Source organism: Quercus suber, unplaced genomic scaffold, assembly GCF_002906115.3.
Source record: "Quercus suber isolate HL8 unplaced genomic scaffold, Cork oak 2.0 scaffold_141, whole genome shotgun sequence".
Taxonomy (NCBI): Eukaryota; Viridiplantae; Streptophyta; class Magnoliopsida; order Fagales; family Fagaceae; genus Quercus; species Quercus suber.
In genome coordinates this window covers 1084974-1105456 of record NW_027069602.1, presented here as the reverse complement: position 1 = coordinate 1105456, position 20483 = coordinate 1084974, and the positions used below count along the sequence as shown (strand labels likewise).

The window sequence follows — 20483 nt, the reverse complement described above, 5'->3', positions numbered from 1 at the left end:
GGCAAAGGGAAAGGTGGGTAACAGATCTCTAACAGAAGGACTTAGGTGGGTAAAGTGATAACGGAAGGGACCTCAGGTGGGTAAAGTGATAAGTTTTGAACCACGGGTAGGCAAAGTGAAAACGGCCTAACCTCAGGTGGGTTTACTGTAATTATCCTTTTATTTTTTTCCTTTCTGTGAAATTTGGTTACTTATTATATATATATGTCACAATCACAATTTTCCTGTACCTACGTTACTTGAAATCCGTGGCAAGGATTGCCTTGGGCTCAAGGCAAGTTTACTGTTGACCAGATGGTAGGAATGGAAGTTAAAAAGCCTTTTGAAGAATTGCAATATAAGATTGTGTTATATATATATAAATAAATAAATAAGTTGAAAAACAGAACTACAAGAACAAAGCAAAGAAGTTCAATGATAAATATATGTAACGGAAGGATCCCACGAAAGTTAAAACGCCTTTTGACGAATTGCAACATCAAAATATCTAATTGAAAATGTGTTGCACATCACTGTAGTCTGTGCGTGATTGATGTTAAATAAGTTGGTGTAAGTACTAGAATTCAAGAGTCAATACTCAAGAGTATCCTCAGCAAGAGTATAGAAAATGTGGCTACAAATAAGTAAATGTTGAAATTCAGGCCAAAAAAAGAAAAAAGAAACGAACCAAATAAGTAGCCATAGGCAACTTGGCAACAAAGTAGGCATGCTTGTCATTGATAATTTGATTAAAAATGAAGAAGAGCATACGACATGGCTCCTTGCCCGGTTNTTTGAAGAGTGAAGAGTGTTCATACCTCTTTTTTTTTTTTTTTTTGGTTTGGCCATTTATTTCACAACAGAGATCATTACACAGAACCATACCCTTGAACTCAACTCTAAAAACCCTCCAAGCTCTTTCAAAAAAATTCATACCCTAACTTTTTGATTCGTGTTATGTTTGTTTTTCTCTAAAAATGTGTTCTTTTAACGGCAAAGGGAAAGGTGGGTAACAGATCTCTAACAGAAGGAACTTTAGGTGGGTAAAGTGATAACGGAAGGGACCTCAGGTGGGTAAAGTGATAAGTTTTGAACCACGGGTAGGCAAAGTGAAAACAGGCCTAACCTCAGGTGGGTTTACTGTAATTATCCTTTTTATTTTCTTTCCTTTCTGTGAAATTTGGTTACTTATTATATATATATGTCACAATCACAATTTTCCTGTACCTACGTTACTTGAAATCCGTGGCAAGGATTGCCTTGGGCTCAAGGCAAGTTTACTGTTGACCAGATGGTAGGAATGGAAGTTAAAAAGCCTTTTGAAGAATTGCAATATAAGATTGTGTTATATATATAAATAAATAAATAAGTTGAAAAACAGAACTACAAGAACAAAGCAAAGAAGTTCAATGATAAATATATGTAACGGAAGGATCCCACGAAAGTTAAAACGCCTTTTGACGAATTGCAACATCAAAATATCTAATTGAAAATGTGTTGCACATCACTGTAGTCTGTGCGTGATTGATGTTAAATAAGTTGGTGTAAGTACTAGAATTCAAGAGTCAATACTCAAGAGTATCCTCAGCAAGAGTATAGAAAATGTGGCTACAAATAAGTAAATGTTGAAATTCAGGCCAAAAAAAAGAAAAAAGAAACGAACCAAATAAGTAGCCATAGGCAACTTGGCAACAAAGTAGGCATGCTTGTCATTGATAATTTGATTAAAAATGAAGAAGAGCATACGACATGGCTCTATGCCCGGTTTCTGTGGATCCTAAAAAACGCGTAAAGCGGCACATGTGTACACATGACTAAACCCTGCTACTTCCACCTTCCTTTGGATCAAATATTGTATACTCGAATCTCACTGCCAAAAACTAGAAGAAATGGGAAAATAATACTAGTAATAAAATTTACCAAAAGGAACTGTTTGATCATTTTTCATTTAACAATGCCAACCAATCCACGTTATTTATATATATATGTGTGTGTGTGTGTGAGGACACGATTTCAGCTAGTAACCCGTTACATGAAAGGACTTAAGCCCAAATGAGCTCAAAACAATAAATTTATAGAGAATGAGTTGAAAAACTAAGCTATAGTTGATCAAACAAACATTGAAGTAGATTCAAATGATAGGAGAACGAAAAGAAATGGGATTATCTTGAAGATAATTGGTCCTCGGCCAGATCTGAGGTACACTATTCTTGTTTATTATTCTTAAGTTGAGTTACAAATTTAGTTTTTGAGCAATATTGTGTTTTTCTTCTCCTTTTCGATCCCCATTCCATGAAGGACCTCTTTCTTTATATAGTTCTTCCTAAAGCATCTTGGTTTTACACTTGTTGATTACTTGTGTTACCACTTGAGTGTTGTCCCATCAGACACTCTCTTGTCATGTAGACCTTAGGGCAGCTAACTTTGCACTGTTTAGGGTCTTTTCCACATTAATGCAATCAGGAAGGTAGCTGCAAAACATTAAATGCGGTGGTGACAGTTTTCTTCTTAAGATATCTGACGTCTTCTCTTAGTTTAATGTCTCTACAATGTCTACTCATACCAACAGAACTTCCTGAGAGATTCTCTTGACTTTAGCAAGCCATCTATCCTTACCTTGGCTATAATTGGCCGAGAATAAATTTATCCTCAGCTCGTCTCGCCGAGCTTTTATGGCCAAAAATAACTCTTTTATTTGTAATACGGTTTTTGATGATGGAGATTCTTTCTCCTCATACTAGGCTTTATCTTAGGCTTGGGCCATAGGTCCAATCTGCAAAGGTATAATGAACTTTCGGGTCTACTATCCCTACAAAATATATATATATATATATTGATGAACAAGAATTTATTTACAAAACAAAGACTGAATTACCGAGAGGGAAGAAGGGCCTCATCCTTAATGATAATCCACTTTATATTAAAATTCTTTAAAAAAAAACAAAAAATATATTCTTCCTCTAGTTGAGGGGCAGCGAATCTTGATTCTTGATTGGTACAAACAAAAGGGTTAAAAAGCTGTTTGGATTGCGAAATTCAAATTTGATGTCAAGTCGGTAACACAAGCACACGGGACTCCCACGCACTGGAGATGAATAGTAGAAACACCCAAAAAAGAAAGAAAAGTCTGTATACTTTTATAGTATTTATAAACAAGTATCCAATTTTATCCCTCGCATGTTTGGCTTTCTTTTGGTCTTCCGCTTGGATATTGCCACAAAGTAAAAGAACCCAACGGGCCAAAAATGTAATTACAAATTGCAAATTACAAATTAATACATACGATACAGTTATATATTCTAACTTGTCGGTTGAAAATACTTTTTGTAAGTATCAAACCGAAAAGGCTGAAGGAGAAGACAGAGAGGCTACTTCTCTTCTCTTCTCTATGGTATGGCCTACAGGCATTGAAATTGAATGCAAATGCTTCGTAATATATATATATATATATATATAAATCGTATTTTTTTTTTTCCAAAATTGTGGAAGTAGAAATAATAATAAAAGCTTACAATGAATTCCCACAGCTCTCCGAGATTGCGACGTTTAGAACCAGCCAGTGCCAGACCCTAAAAGAGAAAACCGATACTTTCTAGAGTGAAAAAATAAAACCTCACAATTATTTCTCTCTCTCCCTCATCCATTCCCTCTCCTTTTCGTCAGTTACTCTCTCTGTTAGTCTACGCCTCTCTCTCTCTCTCTCACACTCATGTATGAGTTTGTTAATTTGTGCCTTTTGTTTCTTTTTTTTTTGAAATTCGGTTATGAATTTTTGGTGATTTATTTATTTATTTATTTTTTGCAGAGGAATTTGTGATTGGAATCTGAGGAAAAGAAAAAGGAAAATGGGGTTGATTTCGGGGGTTTTCATGGGGATGGTGTTCGGGATTGCGTTGATGGCTGGGTGGAAGCACATGATGCGTTACCGAAGCACCAAGCGAATTGCTAAGGTATGTCAATTTTTACGATAATTCGGATCGTCTTAAGCTTCATTTCGTTCTAATTTTCTGTTGTTGTTGAATTCCTTTTGTTGTTAAATAATTTGTGGTTTGAGTGATTATTGTTTTGATAGGTTAGAGATATCTTGAGAGAGAATTGGATTGTAAAAATTTCAAGTTTAGCATTATTCTGTGATGGTTAAATTTCGGCTAAATATGGCAATTTCTGTTAGTTCTGGTATCAAATGCATTTTCAGGTGTATTTTTATTGTTTGGTAAACAACAAGAATATGTTGTGGAACAATACATAATAGAGTGACTAAATTTTACGTTGTCTGTCAATTCTGGGTTGGGATTGGTTGTGAACGAAATATATGACACTAAGCATGTACACTGGTGTTTGGGGTACCCTTAGTAAATGATTGCTAAAGGTTGTTAAGCTGAAGTCGGATTATTTGCATAGAAGATGTGCACAATAAGGCAATTATCTTGTTAGACCTGTTTCTTGGAGCCAAGTAGTTACCGTTCATCTGGGGCCTTTGTTGCTTGCTGATGCTAGTGGGTTTCTTTTCAGCAGCTTTAGCTGAGCTGGCATTTCAATTAGAACCAAGAATAATTAGAAAGAAAAAAGAAGAAGGAAGTGAGGTACGAGATCTGCAAACATTAGATCTTTTTAGTTTTTACTATGGCTGAAAAGTTTTAAGTAGTTTTCAAGAGCCTTGTAATTCAATGGCATTGATTGGTCTCCTTTATGAGGGGAACTAGGGTTCAAATCCCTCCTCTCCTGCTAGTAACAATTTATCAACAACAAAAAAATGTTGTTGTTTTACCTTTAACTTATTAGGAAAGAAAGAGGGATAAAATGCACTTAATGAGTAGCAGCAAAAAAGAATGTAATATTGTTGAAATGCAAAAAACTTAAGATTGGGCATGTATATCTAAAGATTGACTTCATATTTCAGGCGGAATTCATTCACTTGGTGCAAAATATCCAGTATGATTCTTTTCTTTTGTAGGCTGTTGATATAAAACTCCTTGGGTCCCTTGATCGAGAAGATTTGAAGAAAATTTGCGGTGAAAATTTTCCTGAATGGATATCTTTCCCTGTCTTTGAACAGGTTGGTTCTTGTTATATTTTTTTTATGGTTGTTATTATTTGACTGTCTGATATGGTTTTAATATTTTTTTCCAACCTTTTGAGCAGAACTTGCCTCTGTTTTGTAAATTATGAAAATTCTCCCCTCCTATGTCACGGGTTTGACCTGCCCCCACCTCCCCTCCCAATATTATTTTTTATGATGAACAGAAAGGAAACAATACATAATTTGATTTGCTTTTAATTGCAATGTGTTTTAAATATCTTTAGGATTTTAGAAACGTGATCAGTTTTATACTTTCAAGTTTCTGAAAACTCAAGTTAGATCCTAGCAACATTAAAAAGAAAAGAGAGAGAGAGTGAGATTGAAATGGCAAAAAGTTCATTTCATTATTGAACAAATTATTTGGCTTTGCAATACCTGTGGCAGTCTGAGTTAAGCTCTTCATTTCCAGTTCCGAGGTTTAAAGCTAATCATGCTTGGCAATGTTTCAAAAAAGTTTGTTCTTTTGTGAAATTATTTTGATGGGGCTTGATGTTGTTGGTCCACTTTATGACATACTTTGGTTGGCATTTTCAGGTGAAATGGCTGAACAAGCAACTAAGCAAAATGTGGCCATATGTTGCAGATGTAAGCCTTTTCACTTGCTGCCCCTGTCAGATAATATGCATATTGTTGTTGTATACCAAATTGTTGTGAGATATTTTTCTCGGTTAGAATGTAACAATTATGCAGTCATTAAGTTTGGCATCCTTGCTCACTTTCGGCTCTTAATTGTTGTAAATAGTACTAATCAAGGTGGCAGTCAATTGTCTTTTAATTAGTGAAGAACATATCACTAAGCTTCTAGTTGTCTTGACTGAAAAATGAAAATTGACTTTTAATTATTGTGTTGCCTGTGGAACCACAGGGCCATCCATGGACGAAGAATAAATAATCTTATAATTGAAGAAATATTAGGGGCTGATATAAGATAAAAGAATGTGGTCGTGAAAGCTGATGTGGGCCTCATGCATTTTTATGTGGTCTCATGATGCAAAATAGAATTTCTGAGATAGCTTATTGGTTTTCAAGCAACTTTTCTTTCAAGTGATTGTAGTGGGTACTTGTCCTTCTATTCCCTTCTACTCACTTATTATATATGAAAGACTGTCTTCTTCTATCTATTACTTCACAGATATGAAAATATCAGTTGTAGATCCCAGGACCAAGTTTGGCTATCCTAAACTTTATTGGAGTTAGGAATTAGTTTTGAAATGTGTATGAGTGTTTGTTGGATAAATTAATGAAATCTGTTCATAGAGGATGAGGCAGACATGAAGGGGGAGGAGGGGGAAAATTATGTATGGTAGAAGAATAGAGCACGAAGAAATTTAAGCAACCGTGCTGGAACCATATGTGTAATTTTTTTATGAAATATTTAAATCAAAGTTGTTGGATGTGTTTATTCTCAGGCAGCAGAAATAGTTATAAAAGAATCTGTTGAACCTCTTCTTGAAGAATACCGACCACCTGGAATTACAGCTTTGAAATTCAACAAATTGTCCCTTGGTAATGTGGCTCCCAAAATTGAAGGTATGAATCATTAATTACTTTTAGATCTCTCTCTCACTCTCAATGTGTATGTGTGTGTACCTTTTTGTTTGACTGCTGTAGTTTTATGTCATAGAGATACCCTAGACATTTCTTAATTCTTAGTTCTTACTGAATTTTACTGCATTTCTTTAAGAATGTATTGCACGCAAGAAGTTTTTAGAATTTTTATTGAAGGAGGTTAATAAATCTGTTAAGTCCTAAAATGTTTTTATAAGTAGGGTTGAAGTGTACATCACCACCGCCTTAGGAGTATGTTTGCTTGCCCCTTTTTCAGGTGAATGAAAATTTGCCTCTTTATTAGCTAAGCAGCTTTTAAGGTGGTAGAGGAAAGCCAATTTCCCATTTGTCTCTTCCTCCCCCCTCTCTTGTTGTTCAGATCTTCTCTTCCATTTGTTTCCTATTTGCTTAAAACCTATTTAGGTTGTTTGTTAACTCAGCCTCGATATGATAAAAGAAAAGGATCCATACTTGCATATCCTTATCTCTTCTTCAACTGTATGGTAGAAAACTAAAAAGATTAATATATAACGCTCTGTCCACTTTGGTGTAAGATATATTAATTTTTTTGGACTGGAAATATTTTCAAGGAAAATGATTTGTTTTCCTATAATTGGTTGCATCCAAATGTTCCTGAAAGTGCACATTATTATCTCACATAGAAAATCATTAACGTTTCATGTAATTCCATATAATTATATAAAAAAATTTCATTGAAATAATGAATAGTACATAGAGCAACTAGAAAAATCAACCTAAAAATTAATTTTTAAAAACACACATGTTCATTAGTTCACAAGCATAAAAAATCATCAACCTTTTGCTCCAAATAAACAAAATGATCTCAACTGTCTGGTCTCTCTCTTTTTGGGAGCCATCTACTAAAATTTCATACTCCAGATTTTAGTTATATGGTTGTGAGCTGAACCTGTAATATGACAATATCCCGATTTTGGTTTATCTAGTTGATTTTTTCCGTTTTGATATTTTTAGTTGTAAGGTAGACTGTGAGCTTTCATTAGTTGCTTATTTCTTCTTCAATTATATTGTTCATAATTCTTTTTTTTTTTTTTTTTTTTTTTTTTTTTTTTTTTTGTTGTTGTTGTTGTTTCTTTTTTTCCTAAATCCAGAGCTTTCATTAGTTGCTTATTTCATCTTCAATTATATTGTTCATAATTCTTATTCTTTTTTTTTTTTCCCCTTAAATGCATTTTAGCAAATCCACCTGTAGGTGTGTGTTGTTGTATTTAATCGTGAGGAGAATTGCAAATGCTATTTTTTACCATTTTTAATACATCTATTCAAGATTGATTCCAATCAGCTTCATTTCAACTTATTATTTACCAAAATCAACTTCTTCTTTTTTTTTTTTTAAATATGTTTATGGTCAACCATTATTGCTTACTTCTGCTAAGATTACTATCAGTGTAGAGAGTGGCAAGAGAGGAACCAATGATTAGGTTTAAGAAAAAATAAATTTGACCGTCAATCCAATCTGCGGTATTGGAAAATTCAGAAGAAGAGAAATAATAATAATCTTGATCACGACTGATTACTCTGGCTTTGATTCTGATTGTTGATTTGATCACATTGGCTTCATTCAATGGATGTTGGTGGATGGCAAATTGGTGGTTATGGGGTGTGTGTGTGAGAGAGAGAGAGAGAGAGAGAGAGAAGCTTACTAATGATACACAAAGCGATTTCAAAGGTGACAATGTGGGGAATGGATAAAAGAAGAAGAAGAACACAAAAAGATGAAACTTGGGAGTCAGCACTAGGGTTGCTTGGAGTTAGCACCAAGTGGTGAAAAGAAAGATAAAAGTCCTAGGAATCAAATACCTAAGGTCATCTGGAGTCAACACTAAGCCATTGGAGGAAAATTCCAAAGCTAGTTTTGTTAATAAAATGAAAACTCAGTAACTCACCAACACTAAGTTCTGGGGCCTTCGAATAGAGTTATGAAGTCACATCAAGGAAAGGAAATAAATAGTAACCAATTTTTTTTTTTTTGATAGGTAAGAAAAAGTATTATTAAAGCTGGAAAAGCATGAAAAAAAATACCAATTGTATTAAATACATGAATAAAATCAATAACATTAATTCCTAAAAATAATCCAAAATATTTTAGCATCCATTAGCATCAATCAACATTAATTAGGTCCAAAGAGTATTAGGCCTCTATCATTGAGCTGTGTGATTGGGGGTTTTGTATCTAGTGTTTGCACTAATTACCATTGAGACTTGAGAGCTTTTAACTTAATTTTTATCTTTTTGTTGGGAAGGGAAGTTGTGTAATATGGAGAAGCATAAATCATTTGTATCTCTTTTGGGTTAATTTCCATTGATTGCAAGTTATTTTTACTGTTTATTAAGATTTTCAGTTGCACTAACTACCAGGAAATGCAGAAAATATATATTTGGAAATATTTTATGCCGAAACAAACATAGCGTAGATGATCTTCAACTGTCTCTCAAAATATATAGTCAATGGTAAATGAGTATTTTTAAGGGAAATATAAATAAATAAATATATATATATATATATAATTTTCCCTGTAAAAATTATCACAATTATTTTACAGTGTGCTTTGTTTATTTTGGTGAATATCAACTATCAAAGTACTCTCTCTCTCTCTCTCTCTCTCTGTGAAAAGAGCATAGCTTCAGTTCCAATCTTGAAAACATTAGAAAAAGTTGGCAATAAGGGAGAAGTGCTTGAAGTTTGTTCTGTTATCAAGAAGTCAGATTATTTGCTAATTAAAACTGAGACACTTATACACTTAGATTAGGTTAGATTAGAATTTCTATCATGTATAAAATAAATATTAAAAAAAAATAACTATTTGCTCAGGGAGGTCAAAACAAGAAAGACAAAAATGTTCTACATGAAGAAAAGATTCTCTGATTAAATGAGACTTTAATAGGCAAAATTAAATGTGCCTATTTTATTCAATTGAAGAATCAGAGTAATCTATTCTTTCCTTAACATCTTTGATTTCCCAAGAATGCTGTACCCTGTAAGGTACACTTTAACTTCAATGTAGGCAAGTTTGCCTCAACGATCTATAGTCTTTGAAATATATTGCTCTTTAAGATACATTTACAGCTTATAGAGTCATCATGTTGTGCTTGTTTTTTCTTTCTTATGATCAATGGTGGGGCATATATATTTTTTAATTAATGAGTAAATTTTCATTTTTCAAGTGTTATCAAGTTTCTGAATTTTTTTCCCTATATATTTCCCGTTTCCCCTTAAATATGTGATGTAACTGTTATACTTTATTGTCCATTGAATTTCAATGCAGGTATACGTGTTCAGAGTCTTAAGGAAGGTCAGATTATAATGGATATTGATTTCAGGTGGGGTGGTGATACAAGCATCATTTTAGGCGTTGAAGCTGCTCTTGTTGCTTCAATACCCATCCAGGTTGGTGCATCATCAACTTTGAAAAATATCATTTGTATTGGATATAAGTTTATGTTAATTTCTCCTCCTTAACAATTCAAGTTATTGTATATAGTATTGAATTAAATACTGTTATGGTGCCATCTGCCTCAGTTGAAGGATCTTCAAGTCTTCACTGTTGCTCGTGTTATTTTCCAACTTGCTGAAGAGATCCCTTGTATTTCTGCTGTTGTTGTTGCCCTACTTTCTGAGGTATGTCAGAGAAGATTTTTGAACTGCTTGCAAATATATAATAAGGTTTTATTTACCTGTCCTCCATTTGTTGAATAAGTTCTTTTCCAGAACTCTAGTACAGGTTGTACTACTGTTGAATCTTGTACAGCCGTACAGGTACCTGTATCTAATAGGAAGTGGGGTTCATGTATCTGTGGCATACATGTTATTTCCAAATTAGTGTTTATGCATAGAAATTATCGTGTTACCAGAAAATGTAAGTAGCTTCATCATGTAAGTGAGATTTAAGTTTGATGGAGTAGAAATTGGAAATGGAGAAGGTATGATGCGTGCATAGATTTAATAAACTCTTTGGAGTGATAAATCAATTTTTTTTTCCTTTCCCACCTTTTTCTCCCTAAGGAATGGTTTGGTAGAATACTTTTTAGGGAGGATTGAAATTGAAAAGTGGAAAAGGGGGAGGAGAGTTTTCTACTGTGTGGTAGATATGAATAAAGAAGGATGGAAAAAGGGATGACAAATTCATTTTTACCTCTATCCTCTTGCTTTCCAACATTGTATTTCCAATTTTCCCCCGATTTTCAAATTCCTTTTTCTTAATTCACCTTTTTTTTTTTTTGCTAATATTTCAACTTTTTTCAAATGTGAAAAATACAATTTGCATGATTTTGTTGTTATTTATAAAATATTAAGTGGGATCTGAAAATAAATAAAACGACAATAATACATTACACAATGAACTACAGTAAGGCAATAATGAACTAGGATAAGGTTTTCAAATTTTATACTTAATACCATATGGTATTACATGATTAATTATTATTATTATAAAACTTCATGTTGTAAAATAAAATTTTAAAAACTTTTATTTAATGTGTAATAGCAAATTGATATAAATTATTATTTCTTTCCTCCTATTCTTTTTCTCAAGCAAACAGAGGAAATTGACATCAACATTCCATCTTCACTCTCTTCCATCCCTCCATCCAAATGCATATGGGAGAAAATTATTATCTTATTATCCTCCCGCTTTTCTATCAAATTCAGTCTAAGCAATCAAGTTATTACATCTTATGGTTTTAGTGAGATTATATCTAATAAAATAATGAGCATAGTTACTATTTCGCTTCTTCTTCTTCTTCAAATTAGTTACTGTTGTTTTAAAATTGTCTAATGCTTATTTACATTTAATCAGCCGAAGCCTAGAATTGATTATACTCTGAAAGCTGTTGGTGGTAGCTTAACAGCCATCCCTGGAATTTCAGATATGATTGATGTAAGTTTTATTTTCATATCTAGCCCTCCTGGTTGATTTTGTATTCTTACTTAGACTCATTATGCAGTTTACACTATATTTGGTAGGATACTGTCAATACGATTGTCACAGATATGCTCCAGTGGCCCCATAGGATTATTGTTCCAATTGGTGGTATACCTGTTGATACAAGGTAACCATGAATCATATATTTTTTGTTCCTTCCTGTCTGCTTGGTTTTATTTTGAGGTTTCAAATTGCTGCAAAACTACTCAAGTGATTATCTTAAGAGAGCCAGAGAGTTCAAAATTGGTTAATGGGGTTTCTCCTGTGGATATCTCCTCCTTTTCACTCATTTATGTTCAAATATATGTTGTCTTTAAATTGGTTGAATTTAGATGATTTTTTTGTGTGTTCAGTTCATCACAAATGTTAAGCTAGTTAAGTGTGCCTTTTTTTCTTTTTTCTTTTTTATGCAGTGAATTAGAGCTTAAACCACAGGGAAAGATTACCTTGACAATCGTAAAAGCAAATGATTTGAAGAACATGGAAATGATTGGAAAATCTGATCCTTATGTTGTTGTGTATATTCGGCCACTATTCAAGGTCAAAACAAAGGTTGTTGATAACAATCTGAATCCTGTTTGGAATCAAACATTTGACTTGATTGCAGAAGACAAGGAGACACAGTCCCTTATACTTGAGGTTTTGATCCACTAATACTCCTTTTTCTGCCTTGCTATACTCTTCTGCCGTTTCTCTTAGTATTGTACTTCTGCTAGAATCTAAAAATTCTTGGTTAGTAGGATTCATTTTTAGTGCACATTGTTTATTTAATTTAACTTGTACGAAAGAGTGCAGATGTTTTTTTAAGAAATTTTCAAACTTGTCTGAGTTGTTTATGTTTTAATGGTAGAAATGTGGTTTAGAAAGTCCAGGCAATTATATGTAAGGAAGGATAAGGCAATCACACTCATAAAAGTTAAAAAGGTTTAATAAAAGTTGCTGGAATTTTGATAGATTATATAAAGGCTTTTATATAGGCTATTGGCATTCTTTTTCCTAGAAACTCTAAGGCTCCGTTTGGTACGCGAGTTCAAACACATTTTTTCAGTTTTTAAACAACATTATACGTATTTTCACACTTTTTTTTACTCACGTATTTCCAAAAAAACTGAAAACTGTTTTTTAAACACACATACCAAACGGGCCCTAAATCTCTTGAATAATTAAAAAGAACCACTAAAACAAGTAGGAAACTCTAGAAAAAATTATAAAAAGACTCATAAGGCTCTTGTGTAGGCATACAACTTATTATATAAAATATTGAATTTGCCAAATTACCCCTACTTTAATTAAACTCAAGGCCCAACTATTATTTTGCTTCCTAAACTCTATATCAGAGTCCAATTTAGCCCCTTCCCCACTCCCTTTTTTTGTTAAATTTTGTCCTTGAAGTTTTGAGAACGGTTCAATGCTACCCTTCCCTCCATGAATAGTATCACAAGAAAGAGAAGAGGAAAAGAGAGTAGAGAAAGGGAGAAAATAGAAGATAAAGGGAAGAAAAGGTTTAGGATCTACTAGAAAATTGTAAACTCAAGTAAACTACCAAAACCCTTAATTTGCAGGGATTTCAAAATTTACAGGTTTGCCCTTTGATATAAAATTGACCATAACTTGTTAAATAAAAACCCAAATTTAAAGATTTGTCAACCCTAGGACACATATAACTAGATCTTTAAAACTACACTTCCAATTGTGTATATTTATAGGATTAAACTTAGCCATGGTTCCCCAAACAATTTTTTTTTTGCTCAGCCATTATCTGGGAGCTGAGGCGTAGTAGGATTGATGGTGGGAACTTAGTAGAGATAAAAAGAACAGGTCAATAAATTGGACTTTTGAGCTCCTGAAATTTAGCATTTTGGATGAGGGTTAGGAGTGGATTGTGGATATCTTATAAGAACTAGGAAAGCATGGGATAGCTAAATCAAGTTTCAAGAAATGTTTGAACCTATTACAAGGCTATCCATGGTACCAATGGAAATTATTTCCCTTGGAAGAATGTATGGACGGGTTAAGTCCCCTATGAGAGTGGCTTTATTTTTTTGGACAGCATTGTGGGGTAAAATTCTCACTATTGACAACATCAACAAGAGGGGTTTTTCATTAGTGGGCTGGTGTTGCTTATTTTGTTGTAGCAGAGAAACAGTGGACCATTTACTGCTCCATTGTGATGTTGTATTTGCATTGCGGAATGAAGTCTTTTGGATGTTTGGGGTTCAATGGGTAATGCCTCCATCAGTATCGTCCCTTCTTTGTGGTCAGAGGAATGGATTTGGAAAACATTCTTTGGGCGTCTGGAATATGGTGCCATCATGTACTCATGTTGATGTGGCTAGTGTGGAAGGAGCAGAATTTTCACATGTTTAATGACACTGAGAAATCTTTAGAGCAATTGAAATTCTTTTCTTATGTACCTTTTTTGCATGGGCGTGGGGTTGCACACATTGTGCTTCCATTTTTTAGTTTCATGCCTCACTATTTCTGAATAATACTTATCACTTATCCCCCCTCCCACCCACCCCCCCCCCCAAAAAAAAAAAAGGTAATGATAGAAGAGATGTAACAGACATGCAAATATAATGCACACTATATTGTAGGATCTTTTGAGCTCATGGATGTAAGTTTTGGTCATATCTGGTGGAAGTTCTGTTGTTACATACACAGACTCATGCTTGCACAGTCACACATAAATTTTACAGGGGAAAATGCATTACCTCTTACCAGCTTACCATCATAGATACAATTTTACGTGTGCCTACTTTGAATTATAAGTGCCTAATTTGAATTATAACAGTTCCTATTACAGGAACTCTGCTATTTTCATGTTATGGTCTGGCCATATATCTCTATATGTAGCTGAGTTGCCAATATGTATCCCTCCCCCCCCCCCCCTCCCTAATTATCTTCTGCCTATAACCTGTAAATCTCATACCTCTGTTACTAGTAATGTAACTAATGTTCTTGAACTCTTCCAACAGGTTTTTGATGAGGACATTGGGCAAGACAAGAGATTGGGAATAGCAAAGCTAACTTTGAATGACCTAGAAGCTGAAACCGAGAAAGAGCTTGATTTGAGACTACAACCATCACTTGACATGCTGAAAATAAAGGATAAAAAGGATAGGGGGACTCTTACAATTAAGGTAGAAATTGCTTCTCATTTTTATTAGTGATGTGTCTTCTATTGTATGTTAAAGAAAGGCCTGCAATATAATTATAAAAAATTTCTCATTCACATCTTATGTATTCTATGCAGGGGGTCACGTCCCTTCTTTTCATAAAATTTTATTTTTATTTTTATTTTTTTAATTTAAGGCTATTGTTATTTTTTTAATTTTAGGTCTTATACCACGAATTTAACAAGGAAGAGCAGTTGGCTGCTCTAGAAGAAGAGAAGATGATCCTAGAAGCAAGAAAGAAACTGAAAGAAGCGGGAGTTATAGGGAGTACGATGGACGCAATTGACGGAGCTGCGACACTGGTTGGGTCTGGTGTTGGATTTGTGGGTACTGGTGTTGGTGCTGGAGTTGGGCTTGTGGGAAGTGGTGTTGGTGCTGGAGTTGGGCTTGTGGGAACTGGTCTTGGAGCTGTTGGCAGTGGACTGAGCAAAGCAGGAAAGTTCATGGGCCGAACCATTACAGGGCAATCAAGGAAGAGTGGCTCCACAACTCCAGTGACTAGTGTCCAAGAAAATGGTGATGCCAAGCTGCAGTAGGCTTCCTGCAGAATTGCTGCTGGAGTATGTGGTCTGACCTCTTGTGTATGCTTTAATGACTGGATAGAGATAAATTATTTTGCTTATTTTGCAATAGATTTCGATCCTGTTTTATATGCTGGTGTGGAAAATAACATATTGTTTATATTCTTGGTTTCAGCTGTATCATCTTGTAATCATGATCATGTTCTACCTTGCTTACTAATAATTTTTCAAACGTTATACACGTCAATATGTTTAATCGACTTTTGGCTTCCACCTTAGTTCACTTTAATTAAATTTGTCAGAATGAAATTATTTATGGATAATTCTTGAATTTTTTTGGCGACATTTGCTACTTAATCCAAATAATTCCAAAAAAAAAACCACGTTTTGAACTGTAGGCAAAAACAAATGTCCATTAGAACTTGCATTGAGATTTCTCATTTTAACTCACTGCTTATCTATTAGTTCTGGTACTTTTCAAGGATTTCATGTTCTATTGGTTTGGTTGCTAGCCCACTGGTTCCTGAGGCATATATTGAGTTTGTTGCTATGCTTCTTTTCAAGTTTGCAATTAGTCTCCCTCATTAAAGGCCTTGTGTGTTTTCTACTGAAATTATGATGATTTTTTTTTCTCCTTTAGTATTTAAGCAGCCGGAGATGGAGATTGAATGGTGAAAGGTGTGGCTGTTTGAAGTTCTCACATGTACTCATGCTGAGGTAAGCTGAAGTGTACCAAAGAATGTTTTGAGAGATTGTAATTAGATAATTAGGACTTCTGTTGGATGATGTGATGGAATTTCAGCAATTTAGATTAAGTAATAGCAATGTTGTTATGGTTTTTATAAAAGTACTGCATCAGTAGGAAGAAGAGATTTATCTGCCTTGATGTTTTTTAGATTCTTTTTGCTACAATACACATCATAAATACAAACTTATATTGGTAGGAATATTAAAATGTGTTTTTTTTTTTTTGTCGAATTGAATTTAATTAAAGTATTGTTGAGCTCAATTGGTATTTACTACTAGGCCCAAAGATTTATACACCCTCGTGATTTTTAGTCCATTCCTATATCTCCCGTGAAATCGAGTGAGTCCATAAATGAAAAGCCTGTTGTCTGCCTCTGCCACCTCAAAGTATAAATGCATAAGATAAGATACCAAACCCAGTGCCTCAACCATAAATAAATCCTAATAATCCAGCCAAATTTGTCATCAACCATCTATAACTATAAGTACTACTAGTCTACTAGTATTGAATATTCATAACAAAAGGCCAAAATAGATGAGAGAAATTTCCAACCACATGAAAGGTGGTACGTATCGCAGACAATCCCGCAGGGAATATTTCCATGTGATGTGTGAGTGTCAATCTGGGTGGTGGGTGGGTCATGAGTGTGAGAAACAGGGTGGGACTTGAGGAGATAATATCAATATGACAATGTATCAGATAATAATAAGGCCACCAATAACCAAATTGATCAACAAAGAAAATAATATCTCAGAGCGAGCAAATTCTTGGAGATCATCATCACAAATTAACAAAAGCTGGTTTGGGACCGTGGCGTGGCTTCATGGTAGGAGTTTTAGAATTGTTTCACTTGATGAGTGATTTGAACGATAACCTATGCAAGACTCTGGTAATACTTGTGATATTATTTACTACTGTTACGTATTGTGGGATTGATGAGTCCACTCCTAAAATTCTTTTTTTTTTTCAATCGGCAAAAAAAACAAAGCGGATCTGGGAAATATCGCTCTCACTCTGAGGGAGTCAGCCCCCGACAAGCGTGGGTTCCAACTTTTAGATAGTGAAAAAGGTCGGAGGAGTAGTGGTAATGGAGTGGGACTCACATGATCTCAGTTTCAATTCATTACTCTTAACTCTTCTCAACTTTTTCTCTTTGTTTTTTTGCTATCTTCTTTGACCTTTTCCTCTCGTTTAAGCTGCAAAGCTACTCTTTCTTTTTTGCTTCGTATCTACTATACTATTATTAGACTCTTTAGATTCCTTCAACGAAGCTATATACAAGTCAAAACCCATCTCACAATTACCAACTCACCCTTCCATTTTCTTTTTGTTAATTTTTTTAGTTTTTAATTATTCTTGGATTTGGATAACTGATGGCATTCTGTGGATTAGATTTACTTTTTGAACTAAAGGGGGCGTGTTAATATTCCTTAAGTCTTATTTTGTTAACTGTGAATAGAAGAATCTAACCTTTTAAGAAAAAATGGTTCAATGCATGGGTTCTTATGCAGATGGTCCTTACATATTCCACAAAGTTTTTATAACAAATTAAGATATCTTATAGCCGCAATACAAAATAAAATAAAATAAGAGAAAAAAAAATTATAAATCACAATACATGCCTGTAAGAATGTTGTAAGGTTTTTTTTGGTGTGTATGGGGTTTTTGTTAATAAATTAACTTTTAAATAAAAAAAAGTCATTGAGTTTTCCAACATGTTTCTTTTTATTAACTTTTGAAATAAAGTATCAACTAGCTAATAAATTAAGGAAGTTATAAATATTATAGGCGTAACTGCACTTTTAGTCCCTACATTTTAACTTTTTTCTATTTTAGTCCCTACATTTTATTTTTTCCACTTTTAGTCCCTAAATCAATTTATGCGTTCCATTTTAATCCTTCAAGCCCCATTCCGTCACTAATTTAACGGGCAAACTAACAGATGAATAAAATAATAATAAAAAATTTACTGTAGCATGCCACGTCATATTATCATTTAAAATATTTATTTTTCAATTTTAACAAAATAAAAAAAGAAAAAGAACATAATTAAAAGTAATAAAACACATCAATTCAGATCTAATTGAACACAATCAGCTCAAACCCAGATCCAAACACAAACTCAAATTTAAAAAAACATAAAGAACACAAATATTAATCTAAATTTTTCCTCTCCTCTGTGCCAAAGATCCAAAAATAAAACTTGAAGACCCCAACAAGAAGACCAAGAAAGAAAGGTTCCAGCCCAAAAACACAAAAAATTCTCTGCTTTTTTTCATAAACCAGAAACCACAACGATAGATATTTCAACCAAAAGCCCCCCAAAATTGAATACCAAATCTGTAGAACCACCGCAACAAACCTAGGGCCACCAACAAACCAAATCTAAACCCACCTACAAAGCCGATCTAAAACACAAGACCACCCACAAAGCCGATCTGAAGCCCACCCATAAAGCCGATCTGAAACTCAGGACCACCTATAAAGCCAATCTGACCTAGGACCACCCAAAGCCGATCTTGAGAAAGATAGAGAGGGAGCGAGAGAGGCTTCACCATGAGAGGAATTAAGAGGGAGGCTGAGTTTTGTGGTGGAACAGGGAGGCTGTGCCTCGTTTTGGATCAAAGAGAGAGAAGCCGAGGTCTAGAGAGAGATGGACTCAGATAAGGTTTTGGGTCTCAAGTGTTTGAAGTGTGTGAGATTTAGTTTGGGTGGTAGAGAGATTGGAGGTGGAGGAAGCTTCGGCCATGGTGGCCTTGCAGAAACCCTCTTTTTGACTGAAAGAAAATAATTTTTTTTTTTGTTTGGAAATCGAAGGTTGAGGTTGAATCTAGTAAAGATGATTGAGGTGGTGTTGAATGATCAGCTAGGGAAGAAGGTGAGAGTGAAGTGCAACGAGGACAACACCATCGGAGACCTGAAGACACTCGTGGCGGCGCAGACGGGTACCCGAGACGACAAGATCTAGATCCAGAAATGGTACAACATCTACGACGGAGGGACTTTTAACCATTTCACCCTTAAGGACTATGAAATCCACGACGGAGCGACTAGGTAAGCAAATCGGCGGCAATGGATATCGCCGATTGCGACGAGTTGACCCGTTGACACGTTGAGCTTGTTGTGGGTTTTTCCATTGTGAGATTTTTTTTTTTGTAGTTTAGGTGTTTATGTTTTTTTCTGTGAGAGATTTGGGTGCGAGAGAGATTTGGGGGCTTTGGAATTTATGATTTTTTTTTAATGGTGTTTTTATGCTGAATTTTCTGGGTTTATGAATTTGGTTTCTGGGTTTATGAATTTTATTTGTTGGAGGTTTCGTTGTTGATTGAAAGATGAGAAAATCTGGGTTTGAGTTGAGATTTTGTATATCTGTGTTTTGTAGTTTGAGAAAATCTGAGAAGATTTGCTGCTAGGTTTATGTTTGTGTTCTTGCTGGAGATTGATTTGTGTTTGTGTTTGGTTGACAAGAAAGGGCAAAATGCAAGAAAATCTGGGCATGTGTTCTTATGTTTAAAATCTGGGATTGTGTTCTTTGGTGTTCTTGTTGAAGATGAATATAGATCTAAGTAACTCATATTTTTTATTTTGTTAAAATTGAAAAATAAATATTTTAAATTATAATATGATGTGGCACACTACAGTAAATTTTTTATTATTATTTTATTCATCCGTTAGTTTGCCTGTTAAATTAGTGGCGGAATGGGGCTTGAAGTACTAAAATAGAATGCGTAAATTGATTTAGGGACTAAAAGTGGAAAAAATAAAATGTAGGGACTAAAATGGAAAAAAGTAAAAATATAGGGACTAAAAGTGCATTTACGCCAATATTATATTTATTGGATTTTGAAAACTCCATATTTCTAGAACATTCTAAAATAAAACAGAGAATAAAACCAAAGGGATTAAGTATTATTTTCCCATAAACAGGTGTGTAAAATTTTTATTATTATTATTCAATAGTAGAGAGAGGGTAGATTTGAACATTAAATGTCTTTATTAGAAATACAAATACTAGAACGTACCAACTTGTTCAAATAAGATGCTCCTGGAAAATAGATGTGTAAACTAAGCATGCATTTATGTCTTGCTAGACATTTTTTTTTTTCATCTAGTCACTATTTTAATTTTCTATTTTCTAATTTGTCTCCAAGAACATCTTTCACATTTTCATTTTCATAATTGGTATTAATGTTCAATTTATTTGAACATTCCATTGGAGAAATTACCAAGAAAATGATATTTTGTTTACAATACAAATAGAAATATAAAACGAACAATGTCGGATTGAGGCACGGAAATCTCACTTTCTTTAAGGAGATTCAAGCTCTTTGCAGTTGGAAAAGCCTAAAAATTGATGCAGCAGAAATTCACTTTTTACTTGTTTCCTCCAGGATACAACAACCCAATAGTTCATTGTGTAGCTTAAACCAACTTTGCATAAGTGGTTGAGCTCAAAATTCCTCTAGA

At 34.1% G+C, this 20483-nt stretch overlaps 1 protein-coding gene across 9 annotated transcripts; it reads left to right on the top strand.

Annotated features, from left to right (window-relative positions):
* The first annotated feature begins 3252 nt into the window (after window positions 1-3252).
* Window positions 3253-16163, top strand: LOC112039784 (calcium-dependent lipid-binding protein). Of its 9 annotated transcripts, none has more exons than XM_065776770.1 (14): window positions 3253-3370; window positions 3507-3653; window positions 3785-3929; window positions 4934-5035; window positions 5594-5644; window positions 6469-6589; window positions 9913-10034; window positions 10167-10265; window positions 11443-11523; window positions 11610-11695; window positions 11982-12207; window positions 14547-14711; window positions 14909-15307; window positions 15920-16163. In XM_065776770.1, the coding sequence occupies exons 3-13, from the start codon at window positions 3825-3827 to the stop codon at window positions 15281-15283; spliced, it is 1533 nt and encodes a 510-aa protein (XP_065632842.1). In that variant the 5' UTR covers window positions 3253-3370; window positions 3507-3653; window positions 3785-3824; the 3' UTR covers window positions 15284-15307; window positions 15920-16163. The 9 variants fall into 9 exon arrangements, with proteins under 9 accessions (XP_065632842.1, XP_065632843.1, XP_065632838.1 ...); XM_065776771.1 differs by having other exon boundaries at window positions 15917-16163; XM_065776766.1 differs by having other exon boundaries at window positions 15909-16163.
* The last annotated feature ends 4320 nt before the right edge of the window (window positions 16164-20483 follow it).

Coding starts and splice junctions, on each gene's coding strand:
- LOC112039784 (XM_065776770.1), top strand. CDS start 3,825: ATGGGGTTGATTTCGGGGGTTTTCATGGGGATGGTGTTCGGGATTGCG. Junction 3,930..4,933: donor GCACCAAGCGAATTGCTAAG/GTATGTCAATTT, acceptor TTTCTTTTGTAG/GCTGTTGATATAAAACTCCT. Junction 5,036..5,593: donor CTTTCCCTGTCTTTGAACAG/GTTGGTTCTTGT, acceptor TGGCATTTTCAG/GTGAAATGGCTGAACAAGCA.